Source organism: Drosophila suzukii, chromosome X, assembly GCF_043229965.1.
Source record: "Drosophila suzukii chromosome X, CBGP_Dsuzu_IsoJpt1.0, whole genome shotgun sequence".
In the NCBI taxonomy this organism is placed as follows: domain Eukaryota; kingdom Metazoa; phylum Arthropoda; class Insecta; order Diptera; family Drosophilidae; genus Drosophila; species Drosophila suzukii.
In genome coordinates, this window is record NC_092084.1 from 19,818,839 (window position 1) to 19,835,870 (window position 17,032).

The window sequence follows — 17,032 nt, forward strand, 5'->3', positions numbered from 1 at the left end:
TTGGGTTTTATAATGCTTTGTTCTTATTAACAATAAATGATCTTAAGTTTTGAATGGTTGACATAAATAATATATAAGTTTTGTAGCCCAGTGTTAGCTTTTAAAGCAGCTGGGATTGCAGAAGGTAATGTTTGGCATATTGGTCAATGCACCCACAGAAACCGTAGCTTTTCTGGGTCAGCGAATTCGACTTCAGCTGGATCAGCGATTTGGATTGGAGTATAGTAAGATAGTTCCCAGAACATCGGAAGCCAGTCAGTTGTATTTTCACAATGTCGGTGATCAACACGTTTGTGGCCATGTGGCGGTTCCTGCTGACCCTTGGCCCCTCGGCCATGGTCATCCTGCTCCTGAACAAGGGAATCATCGATAAGAGACCAGATATTGTGGACGAACCGCATCGCGTTCGCTCGATAAATATCGGAGATCTACGGAGTTCCTACGATTTCATAGTGATTGGCGGTGGTACGGCGGGTTGTGTTTTGGCCTCAAGACTCTCGGAGAATCCGGAATGGAGTGTTTTGCTCTTGGAGGCTGGCGGGGATGAGCCCCTGCTAATGGATTTGCCGCAGTTATATCCGGTATTCCAGCGCAGCCCTTGGGATTGGAAGTACTCCACGGAACCCTCGGATCGATACTGTTTGGCCATGGAGGATAAACGTTGCTTTTGGCCCAGGGCCAAGGTCCTTGGGGGCTGCAGTTCCATCAATGCCATGATGTATATACGCGGAAATAGGCGGGACTATGATCACTGGTCGGAACTGGGAAATCCTGGCTGGAATTATGATAACATTCTGCACTATTTCCGCAAGGCAGAGGACATGCGGGTTCCGGGCTTCGAACACAATCCCTACCATGGTCACGGTGGTCCCATCTCTGTGGAAAGATATAGGTGGGTTCGGAAAACATGTTAATAATATATTACCATATTTAGTAAACCCATTTTCCTAGGTTTCCCTCGCCGCTTTTGAATGTTTTCATGACGGCCGCCCATCAGATGGGCATGGTCAACCCGGATGCCGACTTTAATGGTCGTTCTCAGACGGGTTTTGCCCCACCCCATGGAACTTTGAGGAATGGACTGCGTTGCAGTGCCAACAAGGGTTACCTTCGTCGCAGTTGGCAGCGTCCCAACTTGGATATAGTACTGAAGGCCTTCGTAGAGCGCATCCTGATCGATCCGCAATCCCATCGAGCCGTGGGTGTGCTCTTCGAATACGGTCTTCTCAAGCATTCGGTCAGTGCCACAAGGGAGGTGATCCTATCCGCCGGTTCTCTGGCTAGTCCGCAACTTCTGATGGTCAGTGGCGTGGGTCCCAGGGAGCAACTGGAGCCACTGGGCATCCCAGTGCTGCAGCATCTGCCCGGAGTGGGTGGAAACCTCCAGGATCACGTATCCACCTCGGGAGCCATCTACACCTTTGACAGTGGTCAGAACAGACATCTCTCCTTCATTGTCCCAGAGATGATGAACGAGCAGGCTGTGGAGGACTTTGTCCATGGAGCCGATAGCTTTTTCTACGCCATGCCCGTGAGTGAAGTGATGGGCTTCTTCAGTACTCGCTATCAGGATCCCCGTTTGGATTGGCCAGATGTCCAGCTTTTCATGGGCAGCTATGGCTATGGAGCCGATGGTGGAATGATTGGTCGCCGGGGAGCTGCCATCACATTGGATAACTATGCCGAGACCTTTGAACCGGTGCTCTATCAGGATTCCTTTGTGATAGCTCCACTGCTGATGCGTCCACGCTCGAGGGGATTTCTACAATTACGCTCGTCGGATCCCAAGATCCATCCCCTGATCCACGCTAACTACTATGACGATCCCCTCGACATGGCCGTGATGGTGGAGGGTCTGAAGATGGCGCATCGTTTGACCCAAACGCCAGTGATGCAATCCCTGAACGCCACTATGAACATCTACGAGTGGCGCAATTGTCCCGAGGTGGAGTACCTGAGCGACGCCTTCTGGGAGTGCCTGGCCAGGTTCTACTCCCAGACGATCTACCATCCAGTGGGCACCTGTAAGATGGCACCCACTTCGGATCCCGGCGGAGTGGTGGATCCCCGGTTAAGGGTGCGGGGAATGCGGGGCCTACGGGTCATCGATGCCAGCATTATGCCCACTATTCCCACGGGAAATACCAATGCTCCCACTTTTATGGTCGCCGAAAGAGGGGCGGATATAATCAAGGAGGATTGGCGGCACTACAGAGATGGCGGTTGGAGTTAGGTTCTATAAATATCATATCTTTTTTATAAAGTTTACAAAATACAATCACAGTGGAATTTCAAATTTCTTTAATTTACTATATCACGCAACAAGCGAGAACCTTTATAAATAAACATTTCGTGGGAAGATATTTATGGAAATGAAAAGAAAACAATCTTGCAACCTAGATAAGCCCTTCGAGTGGTAATAGTAAATTAAATGCATGCCTTTATAATGGGACACATATGGCATTGGATATTTGCCTGGGAGTCAACGAAGTCAGCCACTGTGATTAGCAATCCATATATCAATTGGAAACCAACCATATAATGGAGAACCATCCATTGTTGGCATTCCCCAGGTCAGCTAATTTGCTTTGGTAATGATCTTGGCATTCATTTGACTCTTGGTGCAGTTAGTTTCCCATTTTCAATTCAATTCATTTAATTTTTCATTTATGCTGTTTTCTGTTTACAACTGCGATCACTTGAAATAACATTTCCCAGCGCTCTGAACTTTTGCAATATTGTAGTGATTATTTGTGATTGTATTGTATTCGGTATAATATGAAAGTATATTAGACTTGGGGACTGTTTGTAAATACATATGTTACCTATGGATTATAAAATGAAAAACAACATCGTATCATTTCGTCCTCTTTTTATATATTAGCAACAATTAAAATATCTTCCATTTAATGGAGTGTAGGAGTGTGATAAGTATTTTATGTATAGGTTGATATGGATAAAATGTTCCACACAACTAAGGAGTATCTCCGAGTTTTATCAATCATATGCAGGCATTGTTCTCAATCGTTTTCTGCCCGTAATTTATGAGCGGCCACTGAACTTAAATGGCAAATGGCAGCGCGAAGCTTACGAGTTTTACCAGTTTGGGTGCCTCAGTGGGCCATGGCTTTGCTTTGGGCCGCGAATCGGAAAAGGTTTTCGAGACTTTTCATGCGAGTGCGCGGCCAGCGAGCGGGTCAGTCCACGTCCGCCACTGATCGCAAGATGACGCTCCCGGAGCTGCCCCTCAAATGGATTCTGATGGCGATGCTGCTCCTGGGCCTCAGCCTGGCCCATCCGCAGCAGTTTCTGCTGGCCGAGGATTTGATAACGGGTACGGGTTCCGGAACAGGGACAGGGACAGGAGTAGTTACCGGAACCGGAAATGCTGTTGATCAAATACCCATTAACGATCCTTCGGGTAGGTGTAAATAATATAATAACATATCATACCATTTGAAACACTCAATCATATAGGGATATATAAAAATATTGTAATAATAAGCCATTAGGGTGCCAGGACTATTCCTTTAAAACATATATCAGAATCATTTTCATCAGTTTTGGTTCCCAGAAAAACTGTTACTGATTGAAATTTATAAAAAAGAGTGGTTTGATGATCCTTCTAGGATAAACTCAGTTTTATATATATTTTTAAAACCCAAAGTGCGATTTTTCGTAAATCTTTTAGTACACTTTTTTATAATTATAATTTATTTTGAAATTATTAAGGTACCCTAAGATAAACTTAGTGTTATAAATAATTTGGAAGGCAAAGAAAGGAATTTTTCCTAGATATTTTAATAAAATAGTTTTTTTTTTTAAGTCATTATGAATTTTTAAGTTGTAATATTATTATGAAGTTATTTAGATACCCCAGTGATCTCTAATTTTTCCTTACAGATCTGAGTGCTGGTTTAAACTTGGCGCCTGTTGGCAGTCTGATTGCGGCAGCTGCGAATGCCGTGCCCCCTGCCCCCGTTCAATTTATTCGCACGGCCATGAACAGCGGGCTCTGACCGCCAGGTGGCGCTAACCTGGATTCTTGCCCACCCCAAAAATAATTATCTCTAATTTTTAAGCGCCTTTTTAAGCACCACTTTTAATTACTTTGTTAAGCGATTTTTTTTTGGCGCTTAATTTGTTTTTTTGCTTGTAGGTAAGCGTGTTTTGTTTTTGTTTGTTGTCTTTATGTGTGTTTGTGTTGAGCTAAGTGCTATAAATGACTTTATGATACTTGTTTTATCTGGTTATGACTTTTTGGAGCTATAAAAATGTTCAATCTGGGGGACTCAGCCTCAAAAGCTATTTTCGCTATCTGGATCTGTTATCGGGGAACTCTCAGTTCTATATTTCTCTCTTTTTATACCCGTTACTCGTAGAGTAAAAGGGTATACTAGATTCGTCGGAAAGTATGTAACAGGCAGAAGGAAGCGTTTCCGACCCCACAAAGTATATATATTCTTGATCAGGATCACTAGCCGAGTCGATCTAGCCATGTCCGTCTGTCCGTCTGTCCGTCTGTCTGTCCGTCCGGATGAACGCTGAGATCTCGGAAACTATGGGAGCTAGGCTATTGAGATTTGGCGTGCAGATTCCTGAGCTTCTTACGCAGCGCAAGTTTGTTTCAGCACAGTGCCACGCCCACTCTAACGCCCACAAACCGCCCAAAACTGTGGCTCCTACAGTTTTGATGCTAGAATAAAAATTTTAACTGAAATGTATTGTTCTTATCAATACCTATCGATTGACCCAAAAAAAAGTTTGCCACGCCCACTTTAACGCCCACAAACCGCGAAAACCTGTGACGCCCACAATTTTCATGCTAGATAAAAAATTTTAACTGAAATGTATTGGTCTCGTCGATACCTATCGATTGATCCAAAAAAAAATTTGCCACGCCCACTTTAACGCCCACAAACCGCGAATACCTGTGACGCCCACAATTTTCATGCTAGATAAAAAATTTTAACTGAAATGTATTGGTCTCGTCGATACCTATCGATTGATCCAAAAAAATATTTTTTTAATCTCGCTTTGCTGCTTGCATATCTCCATATAGCTGAGTAACGGGTATCTGATAGCCGAGGTACTCGACTATAGCGTTCTTCCTTGTTTAATCTAACTTGGTTTGAGCTTTTAAAATGGCTGATAAAATGTAATCAAATAAAGAGCGAGGTAGGACTCGAGTACAGTAAAATAAAATGAGAAGTATTTAAAAAACAATGTAAGAATTTATAATGATTTGACAGTCTAAACTTAAATTTTAAAAATTTTGAAAGTTCGTGCTTGTGGCAATATTTTTTAGCCCTGACAAAAAATAACACCAAAAATATTTTTGATTATTATCGATAATTATCGATTCGTTTGTAAAATCGTTTTTTACATTAAATTGTTTAAAAATTATTAAAGAAACGTCTTAGCTATTAAAATTATAATTATTATTTATTTGAAAATCAATGACAAATTGATTGTCAAAGCATGTCGCAACCATAATAAATGAAAAATTTATATTTATTTCATCCTGAACGCGATAGTAATCGGGAACAATATAAAGTAATTGGAAGAATGTAGTTCAACGGAGCTTGCAGCTGAGATGAAGTAGAGCCTTCCTCTCTTTCAGAACTGGATCCACCAGTCGATCTGATTTCGATTGCGATTTGGCTTCTCGTGATGATGTTGCCAATACACGCAAAGGAAAATATACATAAATCTAAAAAAAATGAAGAAAGGCGAATCCTTTTTTTGAAATTACTCATTAAATTAATTTTACATTATATGATTTAACGGTATAAGACCAAAATATCATTTGAATTTAATTTAATATCAATAATATCAATCATAATAACGTCAAAATAATTTAATAAATTACCAGGATGATCTATAAACAAGCATGAACACTTTATTGTAAGTGAATTATGTTTGTCAATAATGAATTTTCTTATTCTTATACCCATAAAGTATACCTTTTGTCTGTTTAATGAAAAGTTTAGTCGATCACCTTTTATTGCATTTTTTTTCTTTGTGCATTTGTGACACATTCACACGCGCTTCTCCGCTGACTGAGTCAACGACCTCCGCGGTTGGCTGGTTGCGCAGGGGGAGGATGCACTGTACCCGCTTATCAGGCGACTGACTATAAAAGCGAATCTCCAGAAGCGACTGCGCCTCAGATGCAGATAGAACCGGGTCCAATCGAGTGCCAAACACCATGTCGCAAGCCGGCTTCCAGAATCTCACCATGGAGGCACTGGCCATTGGCCAAAATCAATGTGGAGCCGTTGGTTCTCCACATAACATCGGATTATTTAGCGGAATGGTGACCGTTCTTCTGCAATCTCTTCTATCAGCCCAGTGCCTAATTTCACCAGCCAGCCAATGGCCAGCGGATTACCAAGGCGATTTGAGTACACCCTATGACTTTGTGGTCATTGGAGCAGGATCCGCGGGATCCGTGGTGGCCAGCCGGCTCAGCGAGAATCCCGAGTGGAAAGTTCTCGTCCTGGAGGCGGGCGGAGATCCACCCGTCGAATCCGAGGTGAGTTCATATTTTGAGTACGATTATGACACCCACTAGAGGAATATTGTTATTGGCAAATACCATGAGATCATTAACTGATTTCTAAACTTGTAGATAAGACTGTTCTTACGTAAAAAGTACTATCTAAACAAATACAAATTTTGTTGTTCGCTTAAAGCTTTTCAAGTTAACAGTTTAACAACTTATTAACAAAACGATGAGATACACGTTTCCAGTCTATGCGATAATAGTAAATACATATGAGATAGAAACTGATACTAAATATGGTATATAAAACTGTCGCTAGAAACCCAAGAATCACTGCAGATTCCAAAACAGTAAAGCTTCAACATATCCAATTTTTTACCAGAACTCCCAATTATATTTTAGATGCATGCTAAGACTCGATATTGTTCCAAGCATACCCAATTGAAAGTAAATTGGTGGAAAACGTGCTGTAAAGTGAATTTTTTACCTAGAAAGCTCTCTAATTTCACATTAATATTATTCTAGTAAACTAATATATTTCATTCCCAATCCCTTGCAGTTACCAGCGCTATTTTTTGGACTACAGCACTCGGAGTTTACCTGGAACTATTTCACAGAACCCAGCGACAAGTCCTGTCAGGGAATGAAAGATGGTCGCTGCTATTGGCCGCGAGGAAGGATGTTGGGAGGATCTGGAGCAGCTAATGCCATGTTGTATGTTCGCGGGAATCGCAAGGATTTTGATGGCTGGTCGGCGATGGGAAACAACGGCTGGAGTTACGATGAGGTTCTGCCCTTTTTCGAACACTCAGTGACCCCGCAAGGAAATGCCACCCATCCCAAGGGTTATGTGACCCTAAGTCCCTTTGAGCGACAAGATGACCCGATACACCAACTTATTATCGATGGAGCTCGGGAGTTGGGAGTTCCGTATGTTGAGAGATTCCAGGAGGGCAGTGAAACGGGCTATGCCCATGTTCCTGGAACCGTGAGACAAGGTCAAAGAATGAGCACAGGCAAGGGTTACTTGGGTGCAGTGTCCAAAACTCGACCCAATCTCCATGTGGTCAAGAAGGCCACGGTCACCAAGTTGAATTTTGATGGGAAAGTTGTAACCTCGGTTAGTTTCGAAAGGGCTGGTGTTAGCCACCAAGTGAAGGTCAGCAAGGAAGTAGTGCTCTCTGCAGGCGCCATCGATTCGCCAGCTCTTCTCTTGCGTTCCGGTATTGGTCCCAGTCAACAATTGAAGGATTTGAATATACCCGTACAGTTAGATTTACCAGGAGTTGGCCGCAATCTCCAGGATCATGTTATTGTCCCCCTCTTCTTGAGACTGGACGAAGGTCAGGCTGAGGTCATCACTGAGAAGGATATGCTCGATGGTATCTATCAGTACCTCATCCATCGCCGAGGCCCCTTGGCCACCCACAGCACAGCCTCCTTGGTGTCTTTTATTAACACAAATAAGAGTAGTAACAGTGTGTATCCGGATACGGAGAATCATCACCTTTTCTTCCAGAGGGGGAACCATGCCTCCTTGGAACTTTTCACCAAGGGTTTGTACATCCAGGATTCGTATATAGAGACGCTGCAAGGATACCTCAAGGACTCCCATCTACTTTGTGTCTTTGTTCTACTCTCCCATCCTATGGCCAGGGGTGAATTGCACCTGAAGAGCACAGATCCCAAAGATCCACCCATCCTAACCAGTAATTACCTAACGGAACCGGAGGATGTGGCCACCTTGATGAGGGGAATTCGCTACATTGAATCCCTGGAGCAGACCAAATCACTGCGGGATCACCGGGCTGAGCTGGCCAGGATTCCCATTGCAGAGTGTGACCAACTGGGGAACTACCGCAGTGAGGAGTACTGGCGATGCTATGCCCGGTACTTCACCATCACCTGCTATCATCAGTCGGGCACCGTGAAAATGGGTCCCTCCACCGATCCCGAGGCCTGTGTGAGTCCCCGTCTGAGGGTCCATGGAACGGAAAACCTCAGGGTGGCCGATGCCAGCATTATGCCAGCCGTTGTGAGTGCCAACACCAATGCGGCCACCGTGATGATCGGTGAAAGGGTTGCCCACTTTATCCGGGAGGATAATCTGGCCAGTGTGTCTGGCGCCAACGGGGGTAAATGGGTGCCGCACATGCATGCGGACGACTTCTAGTTTGATGATTCCGAACAGGGAATCATCAACTGGCAACTTGTCAACAAGTTGTCGATATCAAACTGCAGTACATTAAGTGGAAATCGATTCACGGACAACACAATTAGGTAAATTAAACTATGTGAACTGTGGCACCTTTCACTTCGCTTTATAAAGGTTATACCTATTTCCAAAACTGTTAAGCAGATATTATAATTGTACAATGTACATATTTATGCATTCGATTTTTTTTGTTATTCATAAGCCACACTTGTTAAATATTAGTTACTAGGTAACACAACTTAAGCAAATTTTTGAATGTATGAGGTTGTTTTATGAAATAAAATATTGAAAAACATTATGATTGTTAAATTTTGGTATATCATATAGTTAAATCATAGTTAAATCGAAAGATATTAACAAAAGATTAAGAAATATATGGGTTTCTGTAAGAACCACACCATCTTAAACCTTTAAAGCCTCCATAAAAATGTAGAACACAGAATATTGGTTCTAATGAAAACTCGGATATTTTTTGCAAATCTATAAAAATTAGATTCCTATTCGTGTGCCAAAATTAAGATGTTTAGCATATCTCCACACAAACTTGACCCACAAACCCATAGAACTGGTTTTGTCTAAAGCATAGGCGATACCTCAACAAAATTAACCTGTGCTTATCAGCCGGGGCCCCCAAAACACCCAAAAACACGACCACCATCGATCCACCAATCAAGCATAAAGATAAGCGAGTGCAAACCGCGGGAGACTCTACATTCTACACTCTAGATTCTAGATTCTCCATTCTCTACTCTCGATTCTGGATTTTGGGTGGGCTCCATGGGTCGCCCGGGTTTATCACACCTCGCTTGGCTAATCTTCGAGTGATAAGGGGAGTGCCGCGCAGCTGCTGAAGGCGGAAGGTGCGTCTAATTTATGTGTATATGGTGATGATGGTATATAGGTTCGGCTAAATACATACGACTCGAAGCTAAATGCAAATGTCTCCGAGCGCTTTTGATTTACGGACGCCGATGGCATACGAAAAGCGTTCGCCACCCGGCCGTACAAATTCCGGCTGAATGCCGGGCCGGTAGAACAGTTGCCGTCGAGCAGAGAGTCCGAGCGAACGTGTGCGGCAGGTGGATTGTGGATAGCGGACTACGGATTTTTGAAGTCAAGGATTAACGGAGGATAACCCCAGGACTTGCTGAGGATAGCCTGTGGGCTTCCTGTGGATTTCCTGTGCACAACTTGTAGGTAACATTGTGAAAACTTGGGAATAGTCGAGGACTGCTAACTGCAGTTTGACTTAAGAATTTTCTGATCCTAACACTACAGGATATCATACAAGTTACTTAAAGGCTTCCTAAAGATAACTTATTACTTGCCTAAAGGTTTTTATCGAATATTAGTGTTAAATATCAACTTGGGCGAAGGACCAACTTTCAAAAAATAGAACAAATATGAAATATTAAAACCGTTAAAGACAGTTGAAGAACACTTTTGAAACGAAAGTCGAAGGATAACGCGATCATTTTTTTGAATAAACCTTATGGAATTTTCTCTATTTATTGAGTAGAACTAAGGATAAGTTCTTAAATTTTTGTTTGCTGTTTTTCGATTTTTTTACGGATCAAGCATAAGGATATCTTGCATATTTCGTCGTCGATTTCGTATTTCATAACAATCCCTAAAATATCTTGCTGACAAATTTCTAGATTATTCAAGAAGTACTAAGGACAACATTTTTATACGCAACTAAATCAAGATTAAAAAAATGGTTCTTCCAAAAATGTGTTGACCAAAAACTGGAGGATATAATTTTCTAAGACTTTTCTGAGGATAGCTATTATAAAAAAGCTATAAAAAAGTTTCTAATTTAATACGGATCATTCTAAGGATTTCGAAAGATTTTCTTCTGTATTTCATTCTAACTTTTTAAAATTGGTTTTATAATAAGAAAATTGTTAAAAAAAGTTACCAACAAAAGACAGTTCCTAATTTAATATGGATCATTCTATGGATTTCGCGAGATTTTCTTGTCTTATTTCCTCCTTACTTTTTAAAATTTGTTTTACAATAATAAAATGGTTACTTTCAGCAGAACTAAAGGACTTGTTGCGACCCCAAGATGGAGTTCCTGAGCGCCCAGTGCGCTGCCCGTTCGGCGGGACCGGCCAATACCCTGATGTCCCTGCTCCTCTCCACGCTGATCACCAAGTTCTGCGACCTGAGTGGCCAGCAGCAGTGGCCGGAGGACAAGGGCGATTGGCTGGAGCAGGCTGGTGGCTTCAAGCACGACTACGACTTCATAGTGATTGGATCGGGAAGTTCGGGAGCTGTGGTGGCCGGTCGCCTGGCCGAGGTATCGAAGTGGATGGTGCTGCTCCTGGAGGCTGGCGGTGATCCGCCGATTGAGACGGAGTTCGTGGCCTGGCACATGGCCACCCAGTTCTCCGACTGGGATTGGCAATACCATTCGAAACCCAATGGACGGGCCTGCATGGCGATGGAGGGCGAAAGTTGCCACTGGCCAAGGGGCAAGATGTTGGGCGGCACGAACGGAATGAATGCCATGATCTATGCCCGTGGCACGCGCAAGGATTTCGATGACTGGGAGGCCAGGGGAAATCCGGGTTGGGGCTACGATGAGGTGCTGAAGCACTTCCGCAAGGCCGAGGATCTACGTTCCACTCGTCCAGGCTATACGCCCGGAGATCATGGCGTTGGTGGACCCATGATAATCAATAATTACGTATCCGACAACGAGTTCCGCACGACGATTCGCGCCGGCATGCAGGAGATGGGCTACGGCAGTGCTCCGGACTTCACGGAGGGCTCCTTCGTCGGCCAAATGGACATCCTGGGCACTCAGGATGGCGGACACCGCATCACCACCGCCCGATCTCATCTGCATAAGAATACACCCAATCTGCATATCCTGCGCCACGCCCACGTCAAGAAGATCAACCTGGATCGCCACAATCGGGCGGAGAGTGTGACCTTTGTGCATCGCGGCAAGAAGGAATACACCGTGCGGGCCAGCAAGGAGGTCATCGTGTCCGCCGGAGCCATTGGCTCCCCCCAGATCCTGCTGCTCTCAGGTGAGTCTTTAAGTCAAAAAAGTCAAAAAGTTACTAATTCTAGACCAGAGATAATTTTTAGATATCAAAATATCTAAAATATAAGGTATCCACTATCAAATAGCAAAAAAAAGTTCTAAAATTCGTTATAGCAAAGATTAAATATGATCATCATATTTAAAGTTCCATCTTAAAGCCATAACTTTCGATAACGCTCAAAATATCATTTCTTATCTCGCATGATTAGGTTTTTCTTACAAACAGTCGAGGTACCTTTCCAATATGCAATTGATAACACTAAGTATGATAACAAATTACGATAAGAAGTTTTCTCAGTGCATTAGCTTAGAAAGATATACCATGATCCTTCAATCCCTCTATAAAGCCCCTAAATCTTCCGTTTGCTCTTGGGATTTATTTTGTTGTTGGATTAGCTTCTGTTTTGCTGGTTGCATCTAAAAAGACTTTTGATAAGCGCGGATTGGCGGATGATTAGATAGCCGGAATACGATATCAGACCCAAGCAACGTAGCCCCGTGTCGATGAGATGTCAATGTCAGAACACGCGCAAGGTCGAACAAGGTCAGGCGATTATGCCTGGCCGATCGGCCGGGATTGTAAACATATGCATGGAAAATAACGCTCTAGCGAGATATAACAAAAATCTTTTACGATAGGGCGTTTTTCGCTCCGGTACTTCCCCTATAAGTAAGGGGTACAATATTTTTACCAGCTGATTACTTTTAGATTTCACAATATATTTGGCTTCAAGTGTCGTTACTTGGCATTTTTCACATTTAATGGGATTCACAAACCTGCAAAGATAAAAAGTAAAAGTATTAAAGAAATTGCCCAAGTGGAATATTTAGATTAAATCTTTAATAGTTAAGAACTAGTTAAATTTCCATAAAATTTCTCATGAACTTTAATTAAAAATTTAACAGGTTCTTTTGGTTATTTTAGAACAGGTTCCTATGTATAACAAACATTCTTAAAAATACGCAGTGGAATGCACAGCTGGTTTTCATGATATTAAGATATTAGTTGGGCATTCGGAAGCTTAAATATATAATTCAATCTTAGAAGTTACCATTTTAAAATGGTTCTAAAATTTTAAACTAAAAAAAAAGTTAAGATGGGTTAGTTTCCAAACTAGAATTTTTGATAATAATATACTGATTGGAAATGTAATCCTTTAAAAAATATATTTTTGTAAAAGGTTAAATATTTTTTCAACAATATTTTCCATTTCCTCTATCTATTTTCAAGGCGTCGGTCCTGCCGATCACTTGAAGAGCCTGGGAATTCCCGTGAAACTGGACCTGCCCGTGGGCAAGAATCTGAAGGATCACGCCAGTCTGCCGGTGATCTTCCAGATTGACAAGTCCACAGCCCGCAAACCCACCGAAGAGGAGTTGGTGGATGCCATGTACAACCTGCTGATGGGTCGCTACAGCAAACTGCTGCACCACGAGGCCACCGCCCTGACTGGATTCATTAACACCACCTCGATCGAGGGTCCCAATCCGGATATCCAGACCACCAATTTCTTCAGCCTGATGCAGAGTCCGGAACTGAAGGGCTATGTGGCTGCCACGGGATTCAATGACCGCGTGGCCAAGAGCATTTTGTCGGCCAACCAGAAGACCAATACCTATATTACGTACTTGCTCCACTTGAAGCCCTTCTCGGCGGGAAGCCTAACCCTGCAATCGACGGACTATTTGGAGGCCCCCATACTGGATCCCGGTTATATGACCGATGAACGCGATGTGGATACCTACATTAGGGCCTTGAATATCTACAAGAACTTGCCGAAGACCAAAGCCTTCAGTGAGAGGGAAGCTACACTCCACAAGCTCGATTTGGAGGCCTGCAATGGACTGTCCTACCAGTCAGATGACTACTGGCGCTGCTACATCCGCCACATGACCACCACCGTCTATCACCCGGTGGGCACCGCTCGCATGGGTCCATCCACCGATTCTACTGCCGTCGTGGATCCCCAGTTGAAGGTCCATGGTGCCAAGGGTCTAAGGGTGATCGATGCCAGCATCATGCCCGATATTGTGGGGGCCAACACCAATGCCGCCTGCATCATGATCGGCGAGAAGGGCGCGGATATGATCAAGGAGGAGTATCTGGGCGGCAAACACACCGAGCTCTAAGCTCTGCGATATTCTACGATATAAGTTTACCATTTTTTGTCACTTTTTTTTGTTATAATAAATATATGCGTTTTAAAATATAACTATTGTGTGCTTTCTTTAAAAGAATATAACGAATTTGTAATATTCTTAAGTAAAATACTGGCTCATGTAAATTCCTTAGGTTTTTCTACATAACCGATTCGAGATCTTCTCCCTTTGGTTGCGGTCTTTGCTAAGCGGGTGAACAGTGGCTGTAAAACTGTTTTGAATTAGCAGAAAGTACTTTCGTCAACGTAAATGTCTGTTTTTAAGATTTAACCGCTTTAAATTACTTTTAATAAATATTTTAAATTAAACTCTAACTCAATGAGGATATTGCAAAATTCCTGCCAATTTAGTTTCGGGTGTGAATTTCAAGTGGTACACTAATTTAACCGCCAAAATCGAAAACTGCACCATCAGCATTAAGTGGCGATTGTATTGAATCTGGGCGATACTTGATGCTCGGCCTGGTTAGCTCCGTTTTGGTTTTGATTGACAGCTTTCACTTTTCATTTCGCCGTTTTTTTTTATATATAATATATTTTTCGATTTTCGGCTAGCAAATTGCCGCTCATTGCGGACAACTCATTATCCATGCCCCTCGACCAACGCAATATGTATAATATTTCCAGGCGCCGCGAAGCGTGCCAGTTTTTGGTTTTGTTTAAGCATTTCGGTTTTCATCTAATGGCTGGCGCTGCATACCAAACTAAACGCAATTAATTGTTGGCCAAGTAAGCCGCCAAGTGGGTGGAAGCCCAGTAATTGTATAATCGAGGTGTGAAGGAAAGCATAGATCAGCGGATAGTAAACGAGATAAAGACGTGTCTTGGTTAATTTTTTAAATCAGATCATTTATTTTATTTTATAATTGAAGTTAATAACTGGTTCCTACAGCTTCCCAAAGCAGTTCAGCTAAACAAAATTAATATATATATGTTTTATAAGTTAATTAATAAACTAAGGAGTTTTCCTTCCCAACCCATAAATTCTTCGTTATCACATTGAGTTAAAAGACAATAATTTCATTTTGTATTATGGTTTTGCACAAAGAGAATTTAATAGCTCCATAAAAGACATTATGATATCCCGCAATTAAATTATAAATTGAATTGAAGTATAATCTGAGCCATTAAACACTTTTCATTTTATAAATTGAACTGAACTGAACACTTGTCTGTACTATCTGTCTCATTGCAAAATATACTTTAACCAATTGCTCCATTTAGTGTGAGAGGTTACCCTATCTAAGTCCCCACTCCTTTCAAACAATTAAACAAAGGTCACGTAATAGCCCTTTTCCAGCCATGCACTTGACCAAACCACAAAATGGAAACCTATTAAACGAAATCGCTCGTGATACAAGCCAAGATAATGTATATGGGAAATGGGGGATATGGCAAACCTGACACATTCAGTCAGTGGAAAGTGAAAAATTGAAAGAGCTACGCGGGAGTACGCACGAAAATTCCAAAGTTCCGAAAGCCATATAAAACCAAAAGTGAACAGTTTAGGCAAGTGATTGGGATGAGATATGTTCGCTGTGGTTTACGACTGCTGGCCGAGATGTCAGCCGCCGACTACCACTTGGCCACTGTCCGCCCCGCCCCCTTTTGGCAACCGCCCATGGTACCCACATACATAGGGAACCTGCATCTGTATGGGAACTTGGCCAAATCTGCCATGCGCGACTGCTGTTCAGATACACGAGCCGAGATACAAATCGGAGATGGACGTGAGTAGAGGTTGTCTTGCAGGGAAACTCACGGATAAATATAGTGAATTGTAAGGCAGTAATTCTTATTAATTACCCACACAAAAAAGAGTTAAACTTAAAATATATCTAACTCTAATAGATGGCATTCTAATACGATGAAATAATTTGTTCAACTCGATTAATGCAAATTGATTTTTAATTTTATTAAATTAAAATTATTTAGATTTGTATATTTATATATATTTAAAATATATCATTTATATTTATTTAAATATGGTAGACTGTTTTTTAAATTTTTTTAAAGTTGTGGCATATTATTTTTAGCTAAAAATATTTGTAATTTATTTAATCTTGAAAATTTGAAATCAGAAAATCTGTTACATATAGTATATCAATAAATCTTTGGGAATAATGGGTATACAATAAATTTAGACATGTGTTTGGAAATGAGTGATAATTTCTCCCATGTCTGTAGAAGAAATTAAAAACTGGGCAATGTTTTAACATGGAAATAAGTGATATCTATTCCCAAAAAACTCCAGATTTTAAGAATCGTGTCACGCAGCCATTTCCAAGGGAGTTACGAGTACGCGGCGCACTTGCTGTTATTACTCCATGACTTCGTTTCATGCATCTGTCGTTTAATGAAGTTCATTTTCAGTGCCCAAACTGGAGATACCGATGTATATGACTCAGCGAAAAGATAAAGCCATGGTTAGAGAGGCTGAAAATATGAGAGAAGGGGACGGGGGAGGGGGGCGTAATTGTTATGTCACCCCACTTAGAGCTTTCTTCTGGGGGCGCTTGGCCAGGAGAAAGGGGAGGCTCCTCTTCACTTTACCCAACATAATTTGTATTTTTTTTTTTTGGGCCTCTTCTATTTTCACTTTTAATTGCCCTCGAGCAAAATATGTTTGTTTATTGGGCAATTGGCCCAAAAGAAATATTACGTCTGGGGCAATGGGCGTATGGTATATAGTAGTACTCGTACCGCTCATGAAGACCAAAGAGCGAAGAGCGGTTAGTGCCGGAAATTGTACGCCGTGACGTGTGTGTGCCCCCCAGATAGTAACACTAATTGTAATTGTAGCGGAAATCGTTGATTAAATATGCACAGAAGCCTGGGAACTGAAAGTGTTTTGAGTCATTATGATGCGTTAGTATTCATTAGAGAGTGATTTCTTTTAGGTAAGAGGTGGATGGTAACTTCCTAGGGATTTCAAAAAATTAACTAAATAAATATATTATCAAAATTACAATCAAACCCAAGAACAAGTTTCAAACTAAAGGTTTGCATTCCCAAGATTCCCATCAAAGGTCTGGGCCTCCCTTCAAGTTAAGATTGCGCTACATGTCCCTCAAAGTATAGCCCTTGAC

At 42.0% G+C, this 17,032-nt stretch overlaps 5 protein-coding genes across 13 annotated transcripts in view; 4 read left to right on the plus strand and 1 right to left on the minus strand.

The window, feature by feature from the left end:
* Flo2 (flotillin-2) overlaps nucleotides 1-17,032 on the minus strand; it is a 108,000-nt gene that overhangs the window by 21,733 nt on the left and 69,235 nt on the right. The gene's annotated exons all lie outside the window — the stretch shown is intronic.
* LOC108005283 (glucose dehydrogenase [FAD, quinone]) lies at nucleotides 250-2,296 on the plus strand. The gene is made up of 2 exons (XM_017068480.4): nucleotides 250-892; nucleotides 952-2,296. Exons 1-2 carry the CDS (start codon nucleotides 273-275, stop codon nucleotides 2,231-2,233), a joined length of 1,902 nt encoding a protein of 633 aa, XP_016923969.2. The 5' UTR covers nucleotides 250-272; the 3' UTR covers nucleotides 2,234-2,296.
* On the plus strand, nucleotides 3,178-4,236 carry LOC108005287 (uncharacterized). Its single transcript, XM_017068483.4, has 2 exons — nucleotides 3,178-3,421; nucleotides 3,904-4,236. Exons 1-2 carry the CDS (start codon nucleotides 3,226-3,228, stop codon nucleotides 4,017-4,019), a joined length of 312 nt encoding a protein of 103 aa, XP_016923972.4. The 5' UTR covers nucleotides 3,178-3,225; the 3' UTR covers nucleotides 4,020-4,236.
* Nucleotides 6,156-9,018, plus strand: fiz (fezzik). The gene is made up of 2 exons (XM_017068464.4): nucleotides 6,156-6,538; nucleotides 7,068-9,018. The coding sequence occupies exons 1-2, from the start codon at nucleotides 6,212-6,214 to the stop codon at nucleotides 8,679-8,681; spliced, it is 1,941 nt and encodes a 646-aa protein (XP_016923953.2). The 5' UTR covers nucleotides 6,156-6,211; the 3' UTR covers nucleotides 8,682-9,018.
* Nucleotides 9,745-13,997, plus strand: LOC108005277 (glucose dehydrogenase [FAD, quinone]). Of its 3 annotated transcripts, none has more exons than XM_017068467.4 (3): nucleotides 9,745-9,920; nucleotides 10,765-11,767; nucleotides 13,016-13,997. In XM_017068467.4, exons 2-3 carry the CDS (start codon nucleotides 10,795-10,797, stop codon nucleotides 13,912-13,914), a joined length of 1,872 nt encoding a protein of 623 aa, XP_016923956.2. In that variant the 5' UTR covers nucleotides 9,745-9,920; nucleotides 10,765-10,794; the 3' UTR covers nucleotides 13,915-13,997. The 3 variants fall into 3 exon arrangements, with proteins under 3 accessions (XP_016923956.2, XP_016923955.2, XP_070853919.1); XM_017068466.4 differs by having other exon boundaries at nucleotides 9,746-9,916; XM_070997818.1 differs by having other exon boundaries at nucleotides 9,746-9,916; nucleotides 10,768-11,767.